At 39.5% G+C, this 23,512-nt stretch overlaps 1 protein-coding gene across 2 annotated transcripts in view; it reads right to left on the reverse strand.

Annotated features, from left to right (window-relative positions):
- LOC102453014 (cadherin-8) overlaps positions 1-22,159 on the reverse strand; it is a 211,050-nt gene extending 188,891 nt beyond the window's left edge. The window contains exons 1-2 of one of the 2 annotated variants that reach the window (XR_012906673.1): positions 21,643-22,159; positions 5,145-5,575 (exon numbers count right to left, since the gene is read on the reverse strand). Coding sequence is in view for 1 of the 2 variants with exons in the window: in XM_006129384.4 (XP_006129446.1) it covers positions 5,145-5,396 (252 nt within the window). In the remaining variant the exon portion in view is untranslated. The remainder of the gene's footprint in view (positions 1-5,144; positions 5,576-21,642) is intronic. The other variant, XM_006129384.4, reaches the window with a different exon arrangement.
- Between the last annotated feature and the right edge of the window lie 1,353 nt (positions 22,160-23,512).

The raw sequence follows: 23,512 nt of genomic DNA on the forward strand, positions 1-23,512 counted from the left end.
TATACAGCAGTGTATATCAACTTTAAGTTCTAGCTAACTAATCAAATCTTTGGGGACAGCATGCCATGTCATCGGACATATCACTCCACAGATGAATGAGATTGTCAGTCATTGGAAGGCTGGCTGCTGCTACCTGAAATACACTGCACAAAGGTCTTCCAAAGCTGAAAGTAGTACCACTGGAAGGGAATCGGGACAGACTTACCCTATCGTAGGTCAATATATATGTGTGAATCAAAAGGAAAAGAGTACAGGAAATAATAAAGACTGAAAAAAGCTTTACAAACAAGAAATCCTGTGGCTCCTTAGAGACTAACTCTATATTGTGGCAAGTCTGGGCTAAGCCCTTTTCATCATTAGCTAGTCCAGGGTTTTTAGAGGTTTGTCCCTCCATTAGTCCACAAGGTCTCTCCTTTTCTTACCAGCAGCCCACCAGGCAGGAGGGGTAATTGGGGGAAACCCAGACACACCCACTTGCTCCGGGTTTCAGCCCAGGGCCCTAGAGAGAGCAGGGATAGCCCTGAGTGGGCTGTGAGGCTTGGCCCTTGCCCCACTGAATAGTGACCCCCTCCCTGGGCCACTTCCCCAACCCTCCATGGGTAGCTCCTCTCTGAAGCCTTGGAACAGACCCTGTTGCCAGCTGCCTCGGGTCTGTCTCTTGTCCTAACGGCTGGGCTACAGACGCTGGAAGCCTACCCCAGGACCATAAACCCACATACCCAACTCCCCGTGAAAGTGCCTCTTCTTTAGATGAGCTTGAATAGAGAAAAGAGCTTATTGGTAAATATAATGTTTCTGTATTGTTTTAAACAATGCACTTGTATAAGAGTACAGCATCATTTAGCACAGAGTTTATGTGAACTTGAAAGTGAACAGTCAGTGTCCATATAAGTGTTTTCAATTGTATTTACATATGCACAGTACTGGAGAAAGAACATTCCTTATGGTGTTAATAATACAATAAATATGGAAAGGTAATTAATAAGCATTTGTATAATGTTTTATGTGCATTATCTAAGTAATCCTGACTACAACCCTGACATTTATATCCTCATCTTAAAGATGAGAGGAAATGGAGATAGGAGGTTTTTAAGAGCTGGTTAGACAAACATCTGCAAGGGGTGATATAGATGGTGCTTCGTCTGGCCATGAGAACAGGGGACTGGACTTGATGACCCCTAAAGGTCCCTTTGTCTTCAAGTATTCTATGATTCTATGGCCTGGTATCTTGCTCATATGGAAATCAATGGCAAAATCCCTACTGACTTCACCAGTATATCCTACAGATTTCAGCAGAGTCAGGGCTAAGATTAGAACCAAGAGCTACTTGTTCCCAGTCCTTTACTCACCTGACTCAACCACCATTGCTGTCTGACTGTTTATTTTATTTTAAAAAGAAGCTTTCAATTCTCCTGTTAATTTCACCCTCAAATTACTATCATTTGCTAGAGAGAGACCACACTGAGTAGTTCTTTATGTACATTGTCATCCTCCAAGGACAAAGCATAATAGTACTAGATAAGTGTGCAGCTGTACTTCATCACTTAACATTCTGCCAGCATTTTAAAGCCTTGTTTTAAGGGATCTAACACTCATGTTTCCTAATTCTTGCACTCTGCATGTATGGTAGAAAAAAATATCTGGATCTGTGGGTGTATTTTTCCACAGTGTGTCAGTATTCTATTTCATTTCATTTATACACTCGCTGAAGTGACAATGCCATAAAAGACCGAACACTTCCTGACAATAATGAATGTACTGAGCACTCAATGGAGTGAATGACCCTTATCTTTGAGAAGTGCTGATTTTTAGAAGTGTGTTATCTAAGGCCAGGTCTACACTACAGAGGAAGGTCGAATCAAGATACGCAGCTCCAGGTATGCTACGCACCTGGAGTCTACATACCTTGTTTTGAATGTCCTCATCATCCCTTACTCCTTGCAGAAGCAGGAGTAACAGCCACCAATGGGAGGTGCCCTCTGAGTTCGATTTAGTGAGTCTTAACTAGACCCACAAAAATTGAACTCCAGAAGATTGATTGCGGGAGCATCGACCTTCCATTTAGTGAAGACATAGCCTAAGAGACCTATATTGCTCTTAGAAATTGTGTGCCAAGTTTTTCTTGTATCTAAGAGCTTGTCTTCACTATGCAGTGGATTGAGGATGCAGTGATTGATCCACCAGTAGTTGATTTATTGTGTTTGCTTAGGTTTAATAAATTGACCTTTGAGCACTCTCCCATTGATTCCGGAATTCTACCAGGATGAGAAGAGTAAGCAGAGTCAATGGAATCTTTCCATGTGGCGTACAATAGGCCTAAGTGTGCAAACCTTGTGTTTGCATTTTCATGTCACAGCAAAAACCTAAAGAGCGGGTCTGCACATGTGGCAGATCCTTGGTGCATATTAATATGGTAGGTATGTTAGCTCTCAGATACTAATGTAATGAGAACTTACATAAAATGGAATAGAAATCACTATAGATGACATTTGGCTTTTGTTTAACTTGAGTTACTTTTGGAGTTTGGCTCTTATGCTCGCTGCTCTTTCAGCCTTGTGATAGCACTACGTATGTTCAGAGCATGCTGTACAAGTACTGATCCATTGTCAATGTAATCAATACTCGTAACACATAGCAAATGCAACATGTAAACAGCATTGGCTATGCATGCAGTACAACACACATATACAAATGTAGCAAATGGAACAGGATGTCAGTTCTTTATTTTCTTACTTTCTGGAGACGCTCTACAATAACTCACCAAGTGTACTTTATAGTTGCCTTTCATACAAAGCACTGAAAAAGCTTTAAGGTCAATCATAAGGTAAAAATGGCCTTGACAGAGAAAGCAACAGAAGTGAAGGAGCAACCTCCAACTGTGCAGAATCAGAGTTAGGAGAAAAGCTGGAGGCAGAGCATAAGCAGGAAAGGAACTTGTAGAATATCAGGTAATATCGGGAGAGTGAATACACTGAACGTTCTGAAAACAAAAAGGCTAATTTTAAACTGGAATTTGAGATGGGTAGTTAAACAAAGGAAGGTGACAAAGAACAGAGATGCCATACCTCCGCTTTCTGGAAGCCTAAAAAACACAGTATCAATTTTAAAGTTGGTCAGGGAGTTAGAGCCTGACTTTTAAAAGTATTGAGAACATACAATTCCCATTGGTTACAATGGAACTTATGGGATCTCATCTCTCTCAGAGTCAGGCCATAAGAAAGCAGAAATAAGCCAGAAATAAATATGATTTTTTGGAGGTAGCAATAGACACAGACAAGAACTGCTTGGAAATATTAAGCTCAAATTAAAAAATATGCCCCAAATTATTGTCCTTTAGAGTATTTTCCAATTTCCACTCTTTTCCTTCTCTGTCATGCCATTTACTAATTATGCAGCTGTCCCAGCCAACTGGATATCGTGACATTGTAATCATAAGTACTGTTCAAAGTCCTAGCAGAAGATAGGTATAATGTCTTTATTAGTTTTGCCTGGGGTGTCATTCCCCTCCCTTTGTCTTTATTGATAAATTTAAACAATGCAGGAAATTAAATGCAAAAACTACTGAACTTTGCAGCACAGTTAAGGCTATGATTTAGAATAAAATAAAAACTCTTACAAAACTGAGAAGCACTGCTCTCTCTCTCTCTCCTTCTGAATACCCTTAATTGTGCTTGGGTATTGCTGCACATATGGCACATAAAATCACATACACTTTTGAAAACTCTGCAATGAAAGGATGAACTAAAGAGTGTCTGTCTTGATTCAAAATCTTCTTGTTTGTCATCTTAAGTACTCTGCAAAAAGAGGCTTTGTTCATTGTTGTAAATGCAACTGGGAATATTGTATGTTAATAAACCTGCTGCAGCCTCATTGACGTTGGGTTAGTTTACTGACTGCAACAACATACATTAAGATAAAGCTCCCATTGGCGTAAATCAACATTTGTTTAAATTGAAATCAATGTCGCTATACCTATTTACACCATCTGGCCCAAAATTTGGAACCAAACTGATCATTTCACAAATTAGTTTGAGAAAGCAATGGGTAACAATTGCTGTTGGCATATTGGTTCAGCAACAGTTATCAAATCCTTACTTTCTTTGTCTTTTCTTCACCTGTAGAGCTATTGAAATTCACAGCAATTCACTGAAATATGTATGGAATGCTTTAATGTAAAATTATACATATTTTAACCCTTTGTCTGCCTAGATTTTTATATACCTTTTAGGAGCCTAGGTACTGTGGTAATAATGTGTCTTATTATTCAGACGAAACAGAAAGCTAATTACATGTTACAGTATTTATGACTATTCCAATGTAAATCAAACATCCAGCAAGAAAATATTTATTTGCCTGTCAAGCTTTATGATGAATGCAGATTACACAATCTCTTTCCAGGGCAAGAATAATTCTGAATTACTGATTGAGAGAAATGAACAGAGACATAAAAATAAACAAAGAGCTGGCAATAGACAAGGTAGGAAAGAGTATATGGCAAGCAAATGATATTTTATTCATATTCTCTGTCTTCCTGTTACAAAATACTATGCTTATGATGTTATATTGCATGGCATGTACATTAGGGTCATTGTACAAATATAGCTTAGCCTTATGTCTTCTATTATATATGTTACACTTTCATTCTTGTGTTCAGGCTTGCTTAAATGTGCTCTGAGAAATTGTTAAGCTTTGTGCAGCAGGACCAAAAGCTGAAAAGTGACCATAGAGTGTACAAATTATTTTGAATACTGTGCCAATATAAGCAAACAGCATATTTTAGAAAAGTCTGGAGAAAGGATAAGTATGCTGGCTAATGACATTGAAAGAAATGTGCATCTCTTTGTGTACCATTATCATCAAAAATAAAAGATGCATTTTCAAGATAGAAAGCAAGTTAGAACATCTTGTTGGTACCCTGAAGTCTCCAATCTGCTATAAAGATCATTCTGCTTTCTCCTTTCAGATGACCATGTCCTTTAGTTGAACCAAAGGGGAATAAATAATATCTAGATAACATACATTTTCAGGCAGTATGGAATGACCCAGGGCTTTAAACTTGAGCTTGATAGGAGAATGCAAGCCAGTGAGAACCTACATGTACTGTACATTTTTTCAGAATGAAAGAAAAAAAAATCTTGACTTACCCGGCCAACTAATATTGGTTCAGGTCCAGAAAACTCTTCTAATACAAACATTTGGTTCCAAACCCAGCCCCTCTTTGAACGGTTCAAAACTCTCTGTTGTCCACTGAGCCCACTTAGTCCCATACTGGATCCACTTGGCAATACTTGAGATTGATTCAATGGAGCCATATAAATGGAAGGAAGGACAGTAATCCATAATATTATTAATGGAATCCATACATCCATAAGCATCTCCGTTAGTCTTTCTGGCATTGTACCACAAGCTTAGCAAATCACTGCAGAAATAAAACGATTATTTTGCCTTCCTCCAGACGACAGCCATCCAGTTCATCATTCAGCAAAGTACATTTACTTACAGCTCCTCCATATGTTTGTAGAACAGTAAACATAAACAACATTTGCTTAACTTATTAAACCATGATCCATGATTCCTGCAAAAATAGGAGAAATACAAAGTTAGCTATAAAGTCCTTGGGAACACATTTTGTCAAATCTTAGTTATTTTTATGTCAGAAACAAGCTAAAATCCAGTTTTATATTTGTAGTATTTAAGGGTCTAGGAAATTAATTTTAATCCCTATTTTAAAGGTTAAAAGAAGAATAACAACTAGGGAACAGATTCCTCTGTCAATATTGTGTAGCACCTTCCTGCATTACTAGTTTCTTCAATTTCAAGTCAGAGCTACTCACTGTGAGCCAGCATATTAGAATCTGACCCTGGGTAAACCTTTCAGTAAAAGCTAGCTACAAATAACTCTGAAGCTGAGCAAGAATATAGCTCTGGGTAACACATTTTTTCTGTTTTTTATTCTAGGTGTCTTCTGCTCTCTTTGAAGTCAATGGATTGTACTAAGTACAGTTGCAGTACCCCACAGGATTGAGTCCTTTTTTCCCCCAGGCATTTATAACACAAAGTTCAAGAACATTTTTTCTTATTCATGTATGGCCACAAGAAAAGAAGTTAAGTTTTAGTAAATATTTTAACATTAAGAAAGAAAGAAAATATTAATTTAATGTATGTAGAAGGAGGCAGAAACCAGATTTCCCATTTTGCAGGACATTCTGACATTTCAGTTTCATTTTCCCTTTCCAAATGGCACAAATGCAAAATACCTGGAAATTTTCTCACAAAACAAATGTCCCCCCTCCGCCCCCCCCCCCCCACACACACACACAATGTATTTGGTGTCTCTCTCTCACACACACACACAAAATCTATTTGGTCAACCAAAAGTATTTTGCTACTAAAACAGAGAAGTAATTCTGTCTTTTAATTGTTAATGATATTTATCAACATTTAAAATATTAAAAAGTCATAATGAAACAGAAAATCAAAACATTCCATTTTAAAAAAAGATCAAAATGGAATGTTTCAACCTCACTGGAACGATCTGTTTCTGTGTTGCTATTTTCCTTTTTTTTTTAAATTGACTTATTTCTGCAACACGTTTTACTCTGGCTTCCTCAGAATTTTCAATGAAAAATTCAAATATCTGATCAGCTCCATATGCAAGTTATCTTTTCTTTGCCTGTGTCTATATAACAGAATAAAACCATAAAAACAATAAAAATATAATTTGGCAAAAAAAAAAAAAAGACCTTACCTTTGAGACAAATAAAACTTGATGTGGATTTGAGGACTGGCACTGTCTCAAAGGTAAATTAAGTTGGAGCCGCCTGTCTTAAAGCTACAGTATAGCCACAATGCTCTGCGAACCTTAAATGCAACAGTAGGTTACTTAAAAAGATGCTTGGGACATAACTAAAAAAGGAAGGCCCACTTACAGATATAATAGCGAGGCTGGAATTTTGGGGAAAAGGCTTCCTGATGTATACTCATTGTCTAGTTCAGAACCAAGTGTATTGTTATTGAAAACAGTGTAGGACAACAGGGGTGGGAAAATACTAGCCCCCAGGGTGGATCTGGTCTGTCAGGGTTAGCCCTTGCCAGGCCACCATCACTATATTTACTTGCACCTCTACAGGTATGGGCAATTGCAGTTCTTTTTGGCTGTGAATAACTGTTCCCAGACAATGGGAGCCTCAGGAAGCGATGTCCCAATCTACACCACATAACGTAGCTCCGATTGGCCAGGAGCAGTGATCTGTGGCCAACAGGATCTGCAATTGCCGATACCTGCAGAGGAAGAGAGCTATATAATATAAAAACTTGAAAACATGACTATGATGTTTAAAGACTAGGAAAAGAAAGAGAAGACATGTGAGGTTTGTTTTGTTTAACATAAAAATTACCATTCCAGGCACCACCAAAGATCCATCTAGCTCTGTATTCCATTTTCCAAAAACTGCCAGTGCCCGGTGCTTCAGAATAAGAGAACGGAACGGGCAACCACCCATCCCCCTATTGTCCACTCCCAGCTTCTGGCAATCAGAGAGTAGGAGCCTCGCAATGCCAGAGTTGCATCTCTGGCTGTTTTGGCTAATAGCTATTGATGGACTATCCTCCATTAACTTAGCTAGTTCTTTTAGGAGCCCCATTAGAGTTCTAACATTCACAGCATCTCAGACGACAAGTTCCCAGGTTTGTTTGCTTTTAGTTCCATAACTGACCACATAGCTGTGGAAACCTCTTTCCAAGAAACTCTGAAACCATGAGAACCTCATCTTTCTAAAAAGGCAAGGAGAGTGGTTATTAACGTAAAACTAAGTCCAAGCACCTCTGAACCTCAAAGTGAGGCACTTTTGATAATGCGTCAAGAACAAGGTAAGTGCCCATTGCAGTAACAGTTATGGATCTCTGAGCTGATGACTGAATGAGGGAGAGAGAGCAGGAAGGTAATGCAACCTAATTCTCTGAAGAGATTTTCTGTTAATGTGATGGGGGGAGACGTAGCCTGACTTTGCATCTCCCTTAATCCTTACAAGTAGTAGTGAGGGACAAAGAGAAAGGACAGCTCTCTCCTAAGAACTTGGGTAAGTCAGAGGGTAAGTCATTCTCTGAAAACAATGAATCTATGGAGAACTAGAGGGTTTGCTGCTACTGCCACAACTTTCTGTAGACATTACCAGGGAGAAGAACCTAGAATGTACTAGGGTAGGTAGGAGACAATTAGAGGGAGAAGGAACATATAAGCTAAGATAGAAAGAGTACACAACTTGTTAAATTGGGATAAGGTTTTTTATATTGTTCTGTTCATCTGAATCAAAAGCAAAGCAAACCTCAGGATGCTATGATTCATCAAGAAGTGTAAAGATCACCATCTTGGCTGATACCAGGGATCAAATCAAGGACCTCCAGAGCTCCAAGAATATGTGTTTCAAGCTTAAGTTAAACTCTGTAGGTGGGGATTGGGACACTCACCTACACTGTGAATTTAAAACAGAAGGTGGCACATAACACACACACTGACCTGAGAGTTACACCTGCACCACAGAAATTAAGATGAACCAACCCTGAGATTGCTGCTGATTTGGACATAACTCTAATTGGCACCTTTTTTTTGATATTTTCAAGCAAAATGGTAATAAAACAGCACTTTTCATGTTCAAGATTTTTTAAAAAATTAGCTAATTAATGTAATTAAAACTGAACCCTATCACTCCAATGGGTACTCCCTTCTGAACAGAACTGAAGCAAATTGCAGGCATAGTGTGACATTTGTACTGCCACTGTAAATGTTGTATCCTTTTGTTATACAAAGTAGGGAGGATTACCTGTTGGGTTCCCTATCTTTGGGGCATCTGATATTAGCCACTGTCAGCAGACAGGATACTGAACTAGATGGACCTTTGTTCTGGCCCAGTATGGCTGTTCTTATGCATTTGATTAAATTAATATTAAAACAAAGCAAAACCCATACAGGAAGCTCAGACTCATTACTCTTTTTTCACTACAACCAGATTAAATCCCATCTAGCCATTGTTAACACATCAAGATTCTTTAACCCTGATTGGATCCAATCTCAGTGTAGCTCCATGGATGAGGTGAAAGCAACACATCAAGCAAATAAAAAACTGAAGCAACAACAACATTCATGTAGAAACCACATTTCATTAAACCTAACTCAGTAAAACAACAACTGTGCAAAAAGCACAGTTAACCTGAGTGCTGCGATCATGCATGTGCAATAAGTTCTCCTGCCCCAGTGGGAAAGGAAGGTTGAAGCATGTGTTAGGCATGACTAGTTACAGAACAAATCTCCCTCTTACCAGCGCAGTTTTTTGCTTTTTTGCACAAGAATATGTGCCACTCACAAGGAAGTAGACTCACTAGTATCTCCTCAATGAAGGCTGATTTTTTGGAACCTTTGACTGTGAGCCTAATTACTCTGACTTTGCCAGTAGTGAATCAGTCTACTTGGAGCTGAGGGGCCTAGGCCAAGGGAGAGGCCTTTGACCAACAAGCAGAAAATGGGCTGTTGTCAAAAGTCCTGGCCAGTTGTGGAAACGGGTTCTCCTTGCCACTGTAGGTAGTGCACTTCATGTGCAGGATTATGGAAACTACTATGGCACTTTTCCTGTCCCCACAGTTGCTATGGGCCAATTTGACAGGCAGGTGGTCCCCTCTGGTCAGGAAGGGGAAAATGTTTTGTGTCTCCAGTATGGGCAGCAGCCAAAAGATTGTAAGGATCCCAATGTTAAATGGTCTCATTTATTCCCAGCTATGAACAGCATAAGAAGCTATTTCACAGTCAGGGATCACTATGAAACAGAGACCCTGCAGACATGTTCTCTTTTTCCTTGATACTCAGTGTGTATTAGGGCTTGTGGAAGTGGTGTGGTGCTTGGATACTGGCTCTTTGCCATCTGATGATCCTCCACAAGGCCAGATCTGCAGGTTCTCCCCCAACTTTGTGCCGTCAGGACAGCATAAAACAGCTATAGCAGGAACAAATCTGTTAATTCCATTATTTCTGAAGATTTGGCTTGTTTGTGAAAGTGCAACATTGGTATTTGCAGTTTTCTCATTCTTTTCAGGTATCATGTCTGATAGGTATTTACTTACAACACTAATTCTAATTCAATAAAACATTTTGGCTGAGAGTATATACAATACAGTCTTTGTTCTCTGAATGACCATGAGGGGCGAGGGTGGAAATGATTTTCTAAAACAGTCTAGGAGTTTTTAAAGGGGGTTTTAAATGTAACAAACTAGAAGACTTATTCGGCATTCCTCAGATTCTTCAGGGTAGGGGTTTGGCAGTGTGAGGCCAGCCTAGGGGCTGACACTTCCCAAGACCGATCTGGGGGCAGCAGGGACCAGGCAGGCTGCCAGCTGGCATTCAATAGGACCTGCCCAGGGTGGCAGGGATCACGTAGCAGCCAACAGCTGCTTCCCCAGGGTAGGCTGGAGTGGTGGGGACCATGCTGCCAGCCAGCAGCTGTTTATTTGGGTGCTTGCTGCCCCCCCCCCTTATTTTTTAGTATAACTGTTCCCTGTGATTGCTGCCTCCTTGCAGGCATGCATGAATATAGCCATCGCTGCTGTCACACACACACCCCTTTCCACTTGATATAAAACAATCACATTTCATGCACATCCCATTATACTGGCACAACCAAATCCTGACCTTGTTTTAAGTTAGGATAAGAGGAAGCTGAATACCAAATGTAACTGATCTAGTTCTTACCGTTTAAGAGGCATTCTTGAACAAATGGACTCACAGACAAACATATGCACATTTCTAAGATATATAGTAAGATAAAGCTAGGGAAATGTGATCATTTCTAAATAAAGAGTGTCCTGAATGACAGTTTCAGATAATCAAATTGAAACCATTTGTAAAAATGGTTGGTTCCTCCAAGCAAAACCTATAGATAATGAGGTGGAGATAAATCACTTGTATTCCATAAAAGGATCTATTTGTATATTTGTTGATATGCTTTAAGACAGGCACCACCAAAGCATAATTATTGTTTGAAATCTTGTAGAACCTACCAAAAATGAATCTGGTGGCACCTTAAAGACTAAAACATTTATTAGGGCATAAGCTTTCTGTTAGTTTTTAAAGCGCCACTGGACTCCTTGTTCTTTTTGCTGAAACATATTAACATGGCTACCCTTCTGAAATTCAGTAGAAGCTAGGAGTCCCTGGCATGGACCAATATCATAGGGTGTGTCTAAACTACATGGTTCTGTCGACGGAGCCATGTAGATTAGTCAGGACAGCAAAGGGAAATTAAGCCGCGATTTAAATAATCATGGCTTCATTTAAATCAAAATGGCCGCCATGCTGTGCCGATCAGCTGATTGTCAGCTCAGCGTGGCAGTCTAGATGGGGATCTGGTGATCCCAGAACCTTTTGTATGCCTCATTTCATGAGGCATAAAGGATCTGCTGATGAAGGGTTCTGGGGTTGGCAGAGCCCCGTCTAGACTGCCGCGCTGAGCTGACAATCAACTGATTGGCATAGCGCGGTGGCCATTTTGATTTAAATGAAGCCGCGATTATTTAATCGCGGCTTCATTTCCTTTTTCTGAGTAAACTAATCTACATGGCTCCATTAACGGAGCCATATCATTTAGATGTACCCCTATTCCGCTAGCTGCTGTGCAAAGAGCTTACAGCACCACTTGTTAGAATTACGTTTCATCATTATAAATGTAATATTTCCAGATATAGCATCATCCTCAGCTAATAATATATAGTTTACAATGTCTAAGGGAAAAATCTTAGTCTATTGACATAAGAAGACCAATGGACTTTGTGGGGGCAATAGAATAAGTATGGCAATAGGCAATTACATTAAGTTCACTAAATTATTACTTTAATTCTCATATTTTGTATAACATACCTACTGGTTATGGTCATTTGGCAGCTAACATATTGGCAACAACCAGTACTAATTTCATTATGACTATTTTGCAATTATATTGTAACTTTTAAAATGTACTAGAGAGGTGATGGAGTGCAATAGAACTGTTATAGAGATTAATACAGTTAGTAAAATTGTTAATGCAAACGGCTTACTAAGAAAGAAAATGGAGTAAGGTCATAAAAGCCTGAAAAATCAATTTATTTTTAGATTTTTCAAACCACAGAATGTCTTTCTGGCCAAGTAATCCACTTTATTATATTGCTAGTGCATTGATTTACACCATGATCTCCAGTCAAGGAGATTTTACAGCCTCTCTAGAGTTTATTCACATAAGGAAATGTTGAGGATCATATTACCAACTGCTGTATCTTCAAGGCAATCCACTTTTAATTTCATTCTGCATTCATTGCTGCCTTGTTGATCATTGTGATTACAAGCTATAGATAAGTCCTCTGACCTCACTATTTCATTAAAGAGGATTTTGTCAATTCTTAGATGATTGTTTCAGTTACATTAAAAATCTTGTGGTATTGATTTATTTAAATAAATTACACTGGCGAGACCAGACAATTAAAAGTTTGTGAGAGATATTTGTCAGAAGTTGTCTTTTGCAAGTACTTCAGAATCCACTCGAACTGTCTGTCAAAATGGACAGGAAGTTATCTTTTCAAGGGTCACTGGGGAGACTGGCTGTGAAATAAAATACCAACAACATGGTGAGAAAGATGGGACTTAATAGCATCAGAAATCCAGTTATGATGTTCTATGTCTTATCAAGTCATAGAGTTTAAGGACAGAAGGGACCATCAGATCACTTAGTCTGGCTTTCTGTATATCACAGGACTCCAACAACACCTAACAGATGCACACAACTGAAATTAATCCAAAGTACAACAGACCCCAGGAAACAAGACTAATCCGCCATCCATATACTCTGCCTTTGCACCCTGATTAAAGGCGGGCAAATATGCATTAAAAATAGGCAACACAGAACTGTTAAGAAGTATATATATATTCCTCAAGTCATTTAAAAGCTTTGGTTAGAACTGGTTGCCTTGAGTGTGGTGTTCTTTTTACTTTACACACTCCAGATGTTTCAAAACTCCATCAGGTTCACATGGGAGTTCTTGCCCTACACTACAAATTCTATTGAACAACCTCAAGTTCCTGCTAAAAATAAAAAATTAAGATCCTCCCCTCTTGCAGTAAAGGTAGAGATTTAGATGACAACTTTCACGGGTGTTGGGAAAACATAGCAGGACAGTTAATCAGAAGCCTTTTATAATAACTAATCTCCTCTGATTGGCTTCCTTTATTTGGAACGTACCCATCAACACTGACAGTCTGTCCAGTATCTCAATGTTCTTCTGGCCCATGATGAGGAATGAAACATGGTATCTACAGATAGCCAACATAGACATTTTGGACCTTGAATGTGCTTCCTTTGTCACCAGCTGGAAGCTTCTTGTTCTTCTTTATTGTTCTTTTTCTTTCTCTCCCTCTCTTAGATCTTTCTCCCCTTTCTGCTTGCTTTCTTCAGTAGCTAGAGTATCAGTCCTGTTTTCTTTGGCTTCACACTGTTGTATGTGTCCCTTTTAGTTTTGCATTTACCACTTCATGTGTTGGTTACATTGGCATGTATTGCTTCCACTCAGGTTTTCTAGCTACAAATAAATAAATAAATTCGGGTTCTAACAATAATAGCAGCAACATGATGTAGACTCTTCCCACTGTGGGAAGCACAGTTGTATTCCCCTCTGCTGATCCTCTCCTGGCAGCTCAGTAAACCCTGAAGTTTTCTACTGTAAAAATACAAGGGGCTGCTACTCCACTCCTCATCTTTGTTGACATGAGCAATCCTGCAATATTCAGTGTGGTAATTTGCTGTTGTACTCCCCAGATTAAAAAATATCTTTAACGGAACCAAGACATTCTAACTGACTATGCCAGCAACTCTGGAGCGTCCTCATCCCCATATCTCCTACATTATTTGCTGTTCTCAATGATTGCATTGTATCTGAAAGTTGATTGCAAGCTCATAGGGGCAAAGTCTTGAGTTCGACTCAGTGTGCTTTTTGCCACTGTGTAAATAATACAGAAGGCATAATGATAAATATTTGTACAAGTTCCAGCTATATAGTCTCGATGGTAATATGCTGCCATTCACGTCTGCATCAAAAAGTGAACCAGGACTAAAAAAAACCTATTTTGAGGTAAGAGCCAAGCGTCACGATGTTAAAGCTTTCTTCCTAATGGCTCTGTCCCTCACACACACTCTAGCACTCTCAGGGAGAATGTAAACATATGCTACCTTAATTTTTAATCTTAGTCATGCATCACAGCACTTTTATAGTTAGAAAAGGTGAACAATTCTCCCAGTTCATATAAAAAGAAGAATTTTAATCTCAAAAGTTCCTCAGAACTTGCTTCCAATATATTGTAGTTAGAATTACACATGCAGATGTAAAGACATGCCCATGCACACACCTCCCCCACCATACACACAATCGTTTCTTCGGTATAGCATCTGGGGAGCACCCCCGGACCTCAATGTTCAAGGCAGTGATTATTCAACAGTCCACAAGATTACTACTGCCTAAAACAATGCCACCTTGTTCTTTGAAAAAATAAATAAAATTAAGGCCTGGGAGATGTGTAATGAACATCGTTCCTCTGCCTCACTTTCCTTTCCTCTCATTCCACAGTGAGAAAACATGCAGTTTGGTGGGGAAAAGAGGCTTCTCCAGGAATCAGGGCATTCCACATCTCATTGATGAGTCAGGATGAAAAGAGAGTGGTACACATTATCATATTCCTGCCATTGTGGAAACCCCAGGTACTGCTGCACCTCAGTCCCTCCTATGCTCTGCTTGTGGCATACACTAGTCCAATTTCTTGTGAGCTGCACACTTCAGTCTAATTTCCATTGTTGGGTTTAGTATGCGGGTGCTGGATGGTGTAGGTGTCCTGTGACAAACAGAAAGTCATACTAAATGATCTAGTGGTCCCTTCTGACTTTAAACTCTGTGACAATAAGCCAAACATACCTACTGCAAGCCAATGAAATATCAGAGAAAATTGTCCATTGTTATTCACTTAATTGCATAATTGAAGACTGACGATATCTACATACAACTCTGCCTCTTCTTGCTCGCATAATTCTTCCAAATGGTTTCATTCAGCAAACCCCTTTTGACAGAAAATATAGTTTGCCCTGGAAGGAGGGCACAGGATAGAATCATGTTGAGATCTAGGAGTTATTCCCTATCTGTACCTGATATGAACATCCTATCTGATATAATTTATTATCATTATTGGGACTATTATTTGAATCCTGTGTCAATCAAGCCATAGGCTTCAATTTAGCAAATGTGAAATTTAAGCATTTGCTAAAACAGACTAACACGGCTACCCCTCTGAAACTCTCACTGATACATGAAAGTGCTCATTTCCCAGAACTAGCCCCTAAATGTCCCATCAAAACTAAGACTATGTCCCCAATATATCATTTGTATTTCTATGTATCATTTGCATTTCAGTGTATAGGTACCCCACCACACATGGCCCAGCATTTCACTAGGCTCGGTATGGTTCAAACAAATACAGCTCCTACCCCTGAGTTTACATGTTCAGTAATACAACTTGTTTGATTTTTTTTTCATTTCTAATGTAATGACTCTTGATATCATTCTAGTTCCTTCACCTAATATAAATACTAATGAAACTATGCATTAAATTAAACTCATACTGTAAAACATGTGCCTCATTTATGCAGTTGAGAATGTCACACCTAGTTTTAAAAAAAGTTTGTTTGCCAGAGCATAACGGTCATATTTCCCACTGATCTGTATCAGAACTAAAGTTCCCCTCCACATTGCCTTGCTGAGAAGCTGATGATGCCAGCTCAAAACTAGAGAGAAGGAGAAATGTAATATTCCAGCTGAACCACCAAGGCAGCCTAGTGGATTATAAAGCTGAAATGCATTGTGGTCACACCCGCTTCATTTTGTTTGCATCGCAAGGGAAGAATATGAACTATTTTTTATTATTTTCTACAGTCCTGTGATTAAAACACTTTTCCTGACATCAAAATATAATACTAGACTACATATAGATTTAGCAGTATTAGCTAGTGCCAATCGCACCTCTTAGACAAGTGTTAATTTTTATAAAGGTGTATTGTATAATTGAAAGACCCATAACACTTTTTAAAGATGGGAGGGGAAAATACAAGTTGTTCATACCAAGTAAAGCTTTCTTAAAAGGAAAACTGGCCTGTGACTGAGAATTAGGTGTTAACCATTCTCTGTCTAGGGCATCATTTATTATCAGACTTTTAACAACTAAGATGTGCTCATCCTGTTCATATTGAAAATTGTTTAAATATTAATGGAGGCCATAAATATGTTTTCTCATTCTTTTTCAGTTATCTATTGATATAAGACATAAACCATAATTGTTCTTTCCTTGATTTTTTTAGAGACTGTCACCTATTGTACACAATTAAGCAAAGTAGCATAAATAACCTTCTCTTAGATCAACCTGAAATGTGATCTAAGTTTGTTGTTTAAAGACTGGCTATGTACGAAGTTTCCTTATAAAAAGATGCCAGAGAATGAAAATCTTTACAAAAAAGGACAAGTGATATTGCTGGACTTTGCATATAGCATACAGTATTTATGGTAGTTATGCTAAAGTCTGATTGATATCCTCTAATAGCAACACATGAATTTAGGAGTTAAGGTTTTGATCATGAACCACTGAAGCCAGCGGAAGTTTTCTCATAGACTTTAATGGGAGTAGAATCAGGCCCTATTCTATTTTTGGTATTTTACATTTGCCAGGTTGAACTAAATTTCTTCCTCTGATATATATTTGAAGCATACTCCTAGAGATTAACGACCACAGTGTCATAAACTGTATACTACTAATTTCAAGTTAAGTCAGGGTAGAAAATAAGGTACAGTGATCATTTGGTTAATTGAAAGGAAATAATGAGCAGATATTTTCTATCCATAATACCTTATGTTCATTGTCAGAAATGTTCATTTGCTTGTAAAACTAGTGAACTGCATTTTTTTAGAAGTCCATGATTTGCTTAGCACATTGGCATTTAGTTTGTACATATATGTTTGTATGATTACAAATAAATTAGTGATAACAAAGAGGAAGTGATTAAAAATGGATTCAACTGTAATCCGAGTTCCATAAAATTAAGCTGCGTAGCATTTCTCAGAATTTACCTGTTTGGGTTTAATTACATACCACTAAGTTTGAAAACTACAAGCAAGCTGGTGAAGAAAAAATTGCTAAGAGATACTATTTTTAACAAAATACCTAACTGCTTCCACAAGGAGTAGAAGTGTGAACAAAACATAAAGCATACAGAAAGCCATTTTTCCTCTGGGCATGTTTAGCATTTTATATATTTATAGTGGGGGAAGTAAGCTTTAGTCAGGCATAAATGCAGTAAAGTGTACTCAGAAAAAGCAGTATAGGTTTTGCATATCTTGAGTCAAATCCTGCTCATTTTATTAATTCAGAGCTCAACTCCTAAGATGCTGAGCATTCCAACTCCTGTTGACTACAGTGGGAATAACTGGTGCTTAGCCTCTTATTGGATCAGTTCCTCAAGTAGCACCATTGCCATTAAAAGGTAATTGATAGCAATGGATGACTCACATGAGTAAGACAAGCAGAAATTTGTCCTCTGCTTGAAGTCAGCTACCATCTTTTTTTTTTTTTTTTTTTTTTTTTTTTTTTAAATCCACTGCTGGTAAACTAGTTCTGAGGGCACCTTCCGTGTCAGCTCTTCTTTCCACTGTATTTCCAGGGAGAAATCCTGAAAAGTTAAAATTGCATCTGTAGTTGAAAGGTCACTGTGCCGGTGCTGTTAGCTGGATCGATCAAACTAAGAAATCTAGTGTTCAAGAATGGGGGAAACAGTTGAAAATTTAAATTGCATTGGCACTTCTGTTCAATTACTAAAGGGTAAATTTTTTCAAATAGTTATGTTTAGCAAGCTATGAAGTGTATCACTTTTTCTATGGCAACAAGGCTAAGGAAAATGTTGAGTTTATATCATCTAATTGAATTCTACTGTTGCAGACTTATGGTAGCAATGATGCTTAAAACACTGAAACGCAAAAGTTTTAAGAGTTCTCCTCCCACTGGTAAAATTTGATTTGTGTCATTTTCAAACTCACAGCTTACAAAGTATTATCAGGTTTCCTGTAATGCAGATATAACCAAAGTGCATACAACTGTTGTTATTAAAAGTTTGTTCTAAAGGTCAGTCCTTTTAAGGCGTTAAAATGAGGCAGGTTTGAAATGGAAAATACAATACATCTGTGGTTTGTATGTATAATAATAAATGATTGCTTATACAACATGCTGTGAACAGACATTAACATTTATACTAGATAGCATTAGTAGTTGCTTTCTTACAAGTATTGTTTATAGATACTCTATTTTGTCATAACTTAAAGATTTGGGGCACCATGAGCTTTCAATATGTACTTTGTGTTGCCTGTCTCTTGTCAAAAATTCATTCTTGTTCATATATATTTCTTCTGTATTCATGATGGGAAGTAAAAAGAAATTACTGCTAGCTGGGTTACAGTTCAAAGTCTTTTTATTTATTTGTATATGTCAAGAGTCAAATGGGAGAGCCCTAAGCCCCTCTGACTAAAAAGCCCCAGACAAAATGCACTGGGCACTGAGTCCTTCAGGAATCAACCTCTTTATGAGGGAATTGACAATTTTTTGATGATAAAAGAAACAGAGCTTCTCTAGAAAGCATATTTAAAAGTAATATATCTATAGCTCTATCATTCTGTATGTTCGCTTCTCTGTGTGTTCATATACATGTGATAAGTAGATCTGTAAACAGCAGAAATGTAGCCAATACATATTCTAACAAGAGTGCAGAGCATATTAACAGTGCAGCCAACAAAATGTTCAATCATCAATCATTTTATTAATTTTATTCAATATCCTTGGGATTGTATGGAAATAAAAAAGAATAAGCAAATTAAAATCTCGTCTATGACCATGGACTCCCTCTCATAAGCTCTTTGGAAGGGATAGTGAGTATGGGATGGCATGACTGAAGTGATCTGGGAAAGCATTAAGAGACATCATCTGCTGAGGATTTCCTCCCATAGTGATTAAAACATCTTTAATTAAAAAAAATATATTTATATGTCAATGGAAATAACTACCAGTATGTGATAGGGAGACTTCATATAGACTGCATCAACATTTGTTAAGCAGTCAAACATAGTATTATTTAATTTAATGACTTTTATAAGATAAGAAACGTCCCAACTACCTTTTTGCAACTAAAAACACATTTTGATTAGCAATAAATTTATTCACTTATCTAGTTTAATGTACCTATGTCCACAATTATAGCTTCCAGGTAGCATAGCCTCTGCTGCAGGGCCCTGAACTTACAAACAGCAATAGAAACTGAAATCCTTTAGAGCCTATAATATTATAAAAATAAGTATTGCAGAAAGATGAAAAAGTGCTTCAATAAATAGCAATATTAAAAAGCAAACAGAGGCATTTAGTGGGGAAAATTATGAGTAATTCTGCATTCAGTGAAGCACAACTGTGAGGTTGAATGGATGGAAAACCCTAGATTAGAATATTATATAAGTATCAGTCCCCCTTATGTAGCTTTGAGGTTGAAATGGCCACACAATTAGGCCAGGAGGTGACACTGTAGAGAGCTTTTGGGTATTTATGTTATCCAATTTTATATTTGTGGATTTGATGAGCAATGCTTTAACATGTGTGCAAAATACCATCAATGCATTTAGCCATTTTGATCATTTCAATTTGATTAAGACAGCTGAAAAAGTACATTAGGATCATTTGCTCATTTTTATTTATTTGTTCATTTAATGTTGCCAGTAAACCTGTTTCCTGAGAAACCAATTGTGAAATATCATCTTGTTGCTAACAATGGACTGTAGAGGAATATCTTCAGATTGCAGTCATATGAAAGTATCACATATTTCTCTTCATCCTTATTGCAAAGAAACTCCTCAGGAATTTACAAAAGAGGATGAGTAAAGTTAAGAGGATTCTTTATCTATAGCTTTGTTACTTATCAGCTATATTCTTTAATTGAAATTGAAGTGAGCAGCTGTTAGCAGGCTTTCTATTAAACCCTAATGTTGTAGATTTGAAAACAATAGACAGTTAATGTTATTTGATTTCTTACATTTAGCAGTCCAAGGAAACAGCTGGCAATGATGCCCATGAAGACAAATGGCTAGTCATTGATGTGCTCATCAAGTTGGCTATTTAAAGGTGTCAGCCTTTATTAAACTTTAAATTCTTATATTTAGAGGAAGGGAAAGTACAGAGGATTGGGGCGGGGGGCATAGTAAGGATATGGAGAGTTGATACCTGTTGGTAACCAAAGCTCTGGTTTATAATGCTAGTATGTGCCACTTTGGGTAGATTCAATTCTGTTTAGTCTGGTATTTAATATAAACTGTTTAAAATGAGAAAAGATCTAAACATGACTGGATGGCCATCAATCACAAAGGAATCTCTGCTTTTCTGCTAGGTGGTGGCATCTTCATGGTGGTAGCCAGTGCCTAAATAAGGAGTTGAGTTAATCTCCTCTATAGTATCCACAGAGAAAATTGCCATAGGTTTTCTAGCTTTGCAGGGCTGTAGTCTGACTCGGTGCCACCAGCTCCACAGCTGAACACACTATTCTTGCAGAGCTGATACAGTCTATCAGGGAGGCTAACTGACAGCTCGGGTCCCTCGGCCGGGATGTTACCACCAAGCTGATGTTAGATCTAAGCAGAAGGTAAAGACGTGCGATTCCTCTCGCCTGTCGCAGACAGTGGCTGGAAGGCTCAGTGCGAGAGCCAGCCTTGGGGGTCGACAGTCCTGCGTTCTTCTCTGGAAGCCTCCGTCATGATGCAACTAGCGAGCAACTGGAGCGAAGGGGTTTGCTCCCTCTCCTAAGTTTCAGCCGGCTACGTTCACTGTTGAGTCAACAAGGACGGGGAAAGGAAACAACTTCTGGGGAAGGGATGGTTCTCTGGGCTACTTACAGCTAAAGCGTCCTTGTCATTCCAGCTTAGAGAAAGGGAGCAGACGGGAGACTTTCCTTTCTGACAGGGGGAAAAGGATCAATCAGATCCGAGTCCACGCATGGATTATTTGGGGGGTCGGGTGACCATGGGGTCTGCAGTGATAAATACGGGGGATCATCCCCCCTTATGATTCTTTTAGCCTCCACCTCCATCATTTACATATCTGGCTGGTGGCTGATTTTTATGCTCAGCACGAAAACTGCAATCTACTTCAATGCATGAATGCAGCCCTGCCTCTATTCACCACAGCACAACAGTTCCGAGATTTATTGTACTAAATAAATAACCCCACGGAGAAGAAACGGGCTCTCCAGACCCAGAGCACAGCCCCCTGTGATACACAACTCCTTCTGAGCCTCGAAAAAGCAGCCCCGACACTGGCATCCTATTATCAGGGAATTTCACAGAATCCGAATTAATGAGCCACTACACTTCAGTCTAATAATGCCTCTGTTTGTAAGGAAACAGACAGATAGAGCCCATGACCGTGTCTGCAAGGTGCACCAAGTCAAAGCCAAATTCACAGAGAGAGAGAGAAACCCTTTTACCAGTGAGAAATAAATAACTAACAATAAAATAGATACTCACTCTTAGGGACCCAAGCAACGTCTTGCGAAGCCCACTTCACAAATGGATTACAAGGGTCTACTTCAGGGAGAGGAAAATATTAGCCAGTCCCTCTGAATGGGCAGGAGTCTCCGGGTTTCTTTTCATGCTTTCCGATGCTGCTGGAGAAGCTGGTGACTTAGACGCTCAGGTTTCTGTGCCCGCATAGTAAAGTGCAGTTAGTGATTTCTCCCCTTTGCACAAATCAGCGGCGGCAGCACCTCGCCGGGAAAGCAGGGATATTCCAAATAAATCCACTAATTCAGGGGCTGAGCGCTCCAATGTGCCTGCCTGCCAGATGTAACTGTGAAGTGATGTGGAAAAGTGAGCTGGGAGCCTCCCCTGACAGCTCTTATTGGGCTGATCTCGGAGGCAGGTCTAGCGCTTGGAAATTCAAGTAAGCAATTTTTTTTTTTCAATCTAGTAAGCACACAACTTTTCTACACATTCCAGACCCATTCATGCCCGAGCTCCTCGTCAGGTGCCTTCCCAGCCTAGGGCGGGTTACTCCACACAGACCCTCAAGGGGAGGAGGAGCAGGCGAACGGGAGCGGGGGCAGAGGCTAGGATGGGACGGGGGGCTCCGAGCAGAGGAGGGGAGAGCAGGGTCTGGGGAACAGCCCAGGGGAGCAGAGAAGAGGCGGGGCCGGTGAGGGCTAGGTGCGAAGAGGGGAGGAAGGGCTGCGGGTGGCAGAGGGTGCTAGCTCTTAGGAGCCTTGGGCACAAGGAGGGAGAGGGGCTTTTGTCAGGCAGTGATGGGCAATTGGGGGGCACATGAGAAGTCCTGGGACAGAATCTGTGGGGTGAAAACCAGGGGCAGTATGTGCTGAGAAGGGGCTGAGTGCTGCAAGCCCCAAGGATCGGGGGAGGAGAGTGTGGGGTAGAGAAGGGAGAAGTCCCAAGGGCAGATGACACACTCCAAAGGGCAGAAAGGGAGAGAGACGTGTGGTACAAAAGGAGAAGGGAGACTCCAGTGGGAAGAGGCTCAAGGGAGCCTAGACCAGGAAGAGAAAGTTCCCAGCAGACACCCCGAAGGGGGAGAAGGAGGGGTGGAGAGAAAGAGGTTAGGACACAGTGTGAGAGGCTTCTCAGTGCCTTTCTGGAAGGGCAGCGGATCTGATACAAAGAACCAGAAATAAGAGGATGAGGTCGGTGGGAGGTGGAGGAATAGCTGAGAGAAGAATGGGGAATGGTGGTGAATGGGATGGAAAAAAGGAAAGGAAGGAAAAATGAGGGGTGTGAGAAAAGGATTGGGAGGATAGAGGCCCTATAGCACATGAAAAGAAAGACAAGAAGAAAGAAGGAAGGAGGAAAGGTTAAGCAGTTTTGGGAAAGCAATGCTGCAGAAGGAAATTTCAAGCAAAATGATAAGTAGACATTTTGGGAAGAAAGGACTGAAGCCTGGGAACCATGCTTACGGAACTACTTATAAAAGAGTGTGTGTGTGTGCATGTGTGTGTGTGTGCGCGCGCGCGCATATTATATAATATTGCACACACACATACATATATAGAGAGAGAAAGAGAGAGCATATATACGTGCCTGCAAGAGAGAGAGTCCAGTTTCTCTCCTCTCTTTATTGGCCCATATCCAGTGTTCTACAATTATTACTGTGCTGGGTGACCCAATTTCAGGGCTTTAGCGTGGGGTGGAACAAGGCTAGGGCCCTTCAGTACAACAAGATGTGGCAGCATTAAGGGACAACTGTGTTGTAAGAAGTTCTCCTGATGTGTTTGGGCCTCTTGGGATTACAACGGACCTTATGGCTCCTAGTTTCTAGTTCCAGTTTGTGATCACAGATTGCCTGTTGTGGTTTTATATTCCAATCTGCAACCGCTAACTGCTTCTGAAG

Source organism: Pelodiscus sinensis, chromosome 12, assembly GCF_049634645.1.
Source record: "Pelodiscus sinensis isolate JC-2024 chromosome 12, ASM4963464v1, whole genome shotgun sequence".
Classification (NCBI taxonomy): Eukaryota; Metazoa; Chordata; order Testudines; family Trionychidae; genus Pelodiscus; species Pelodiscus sinensis.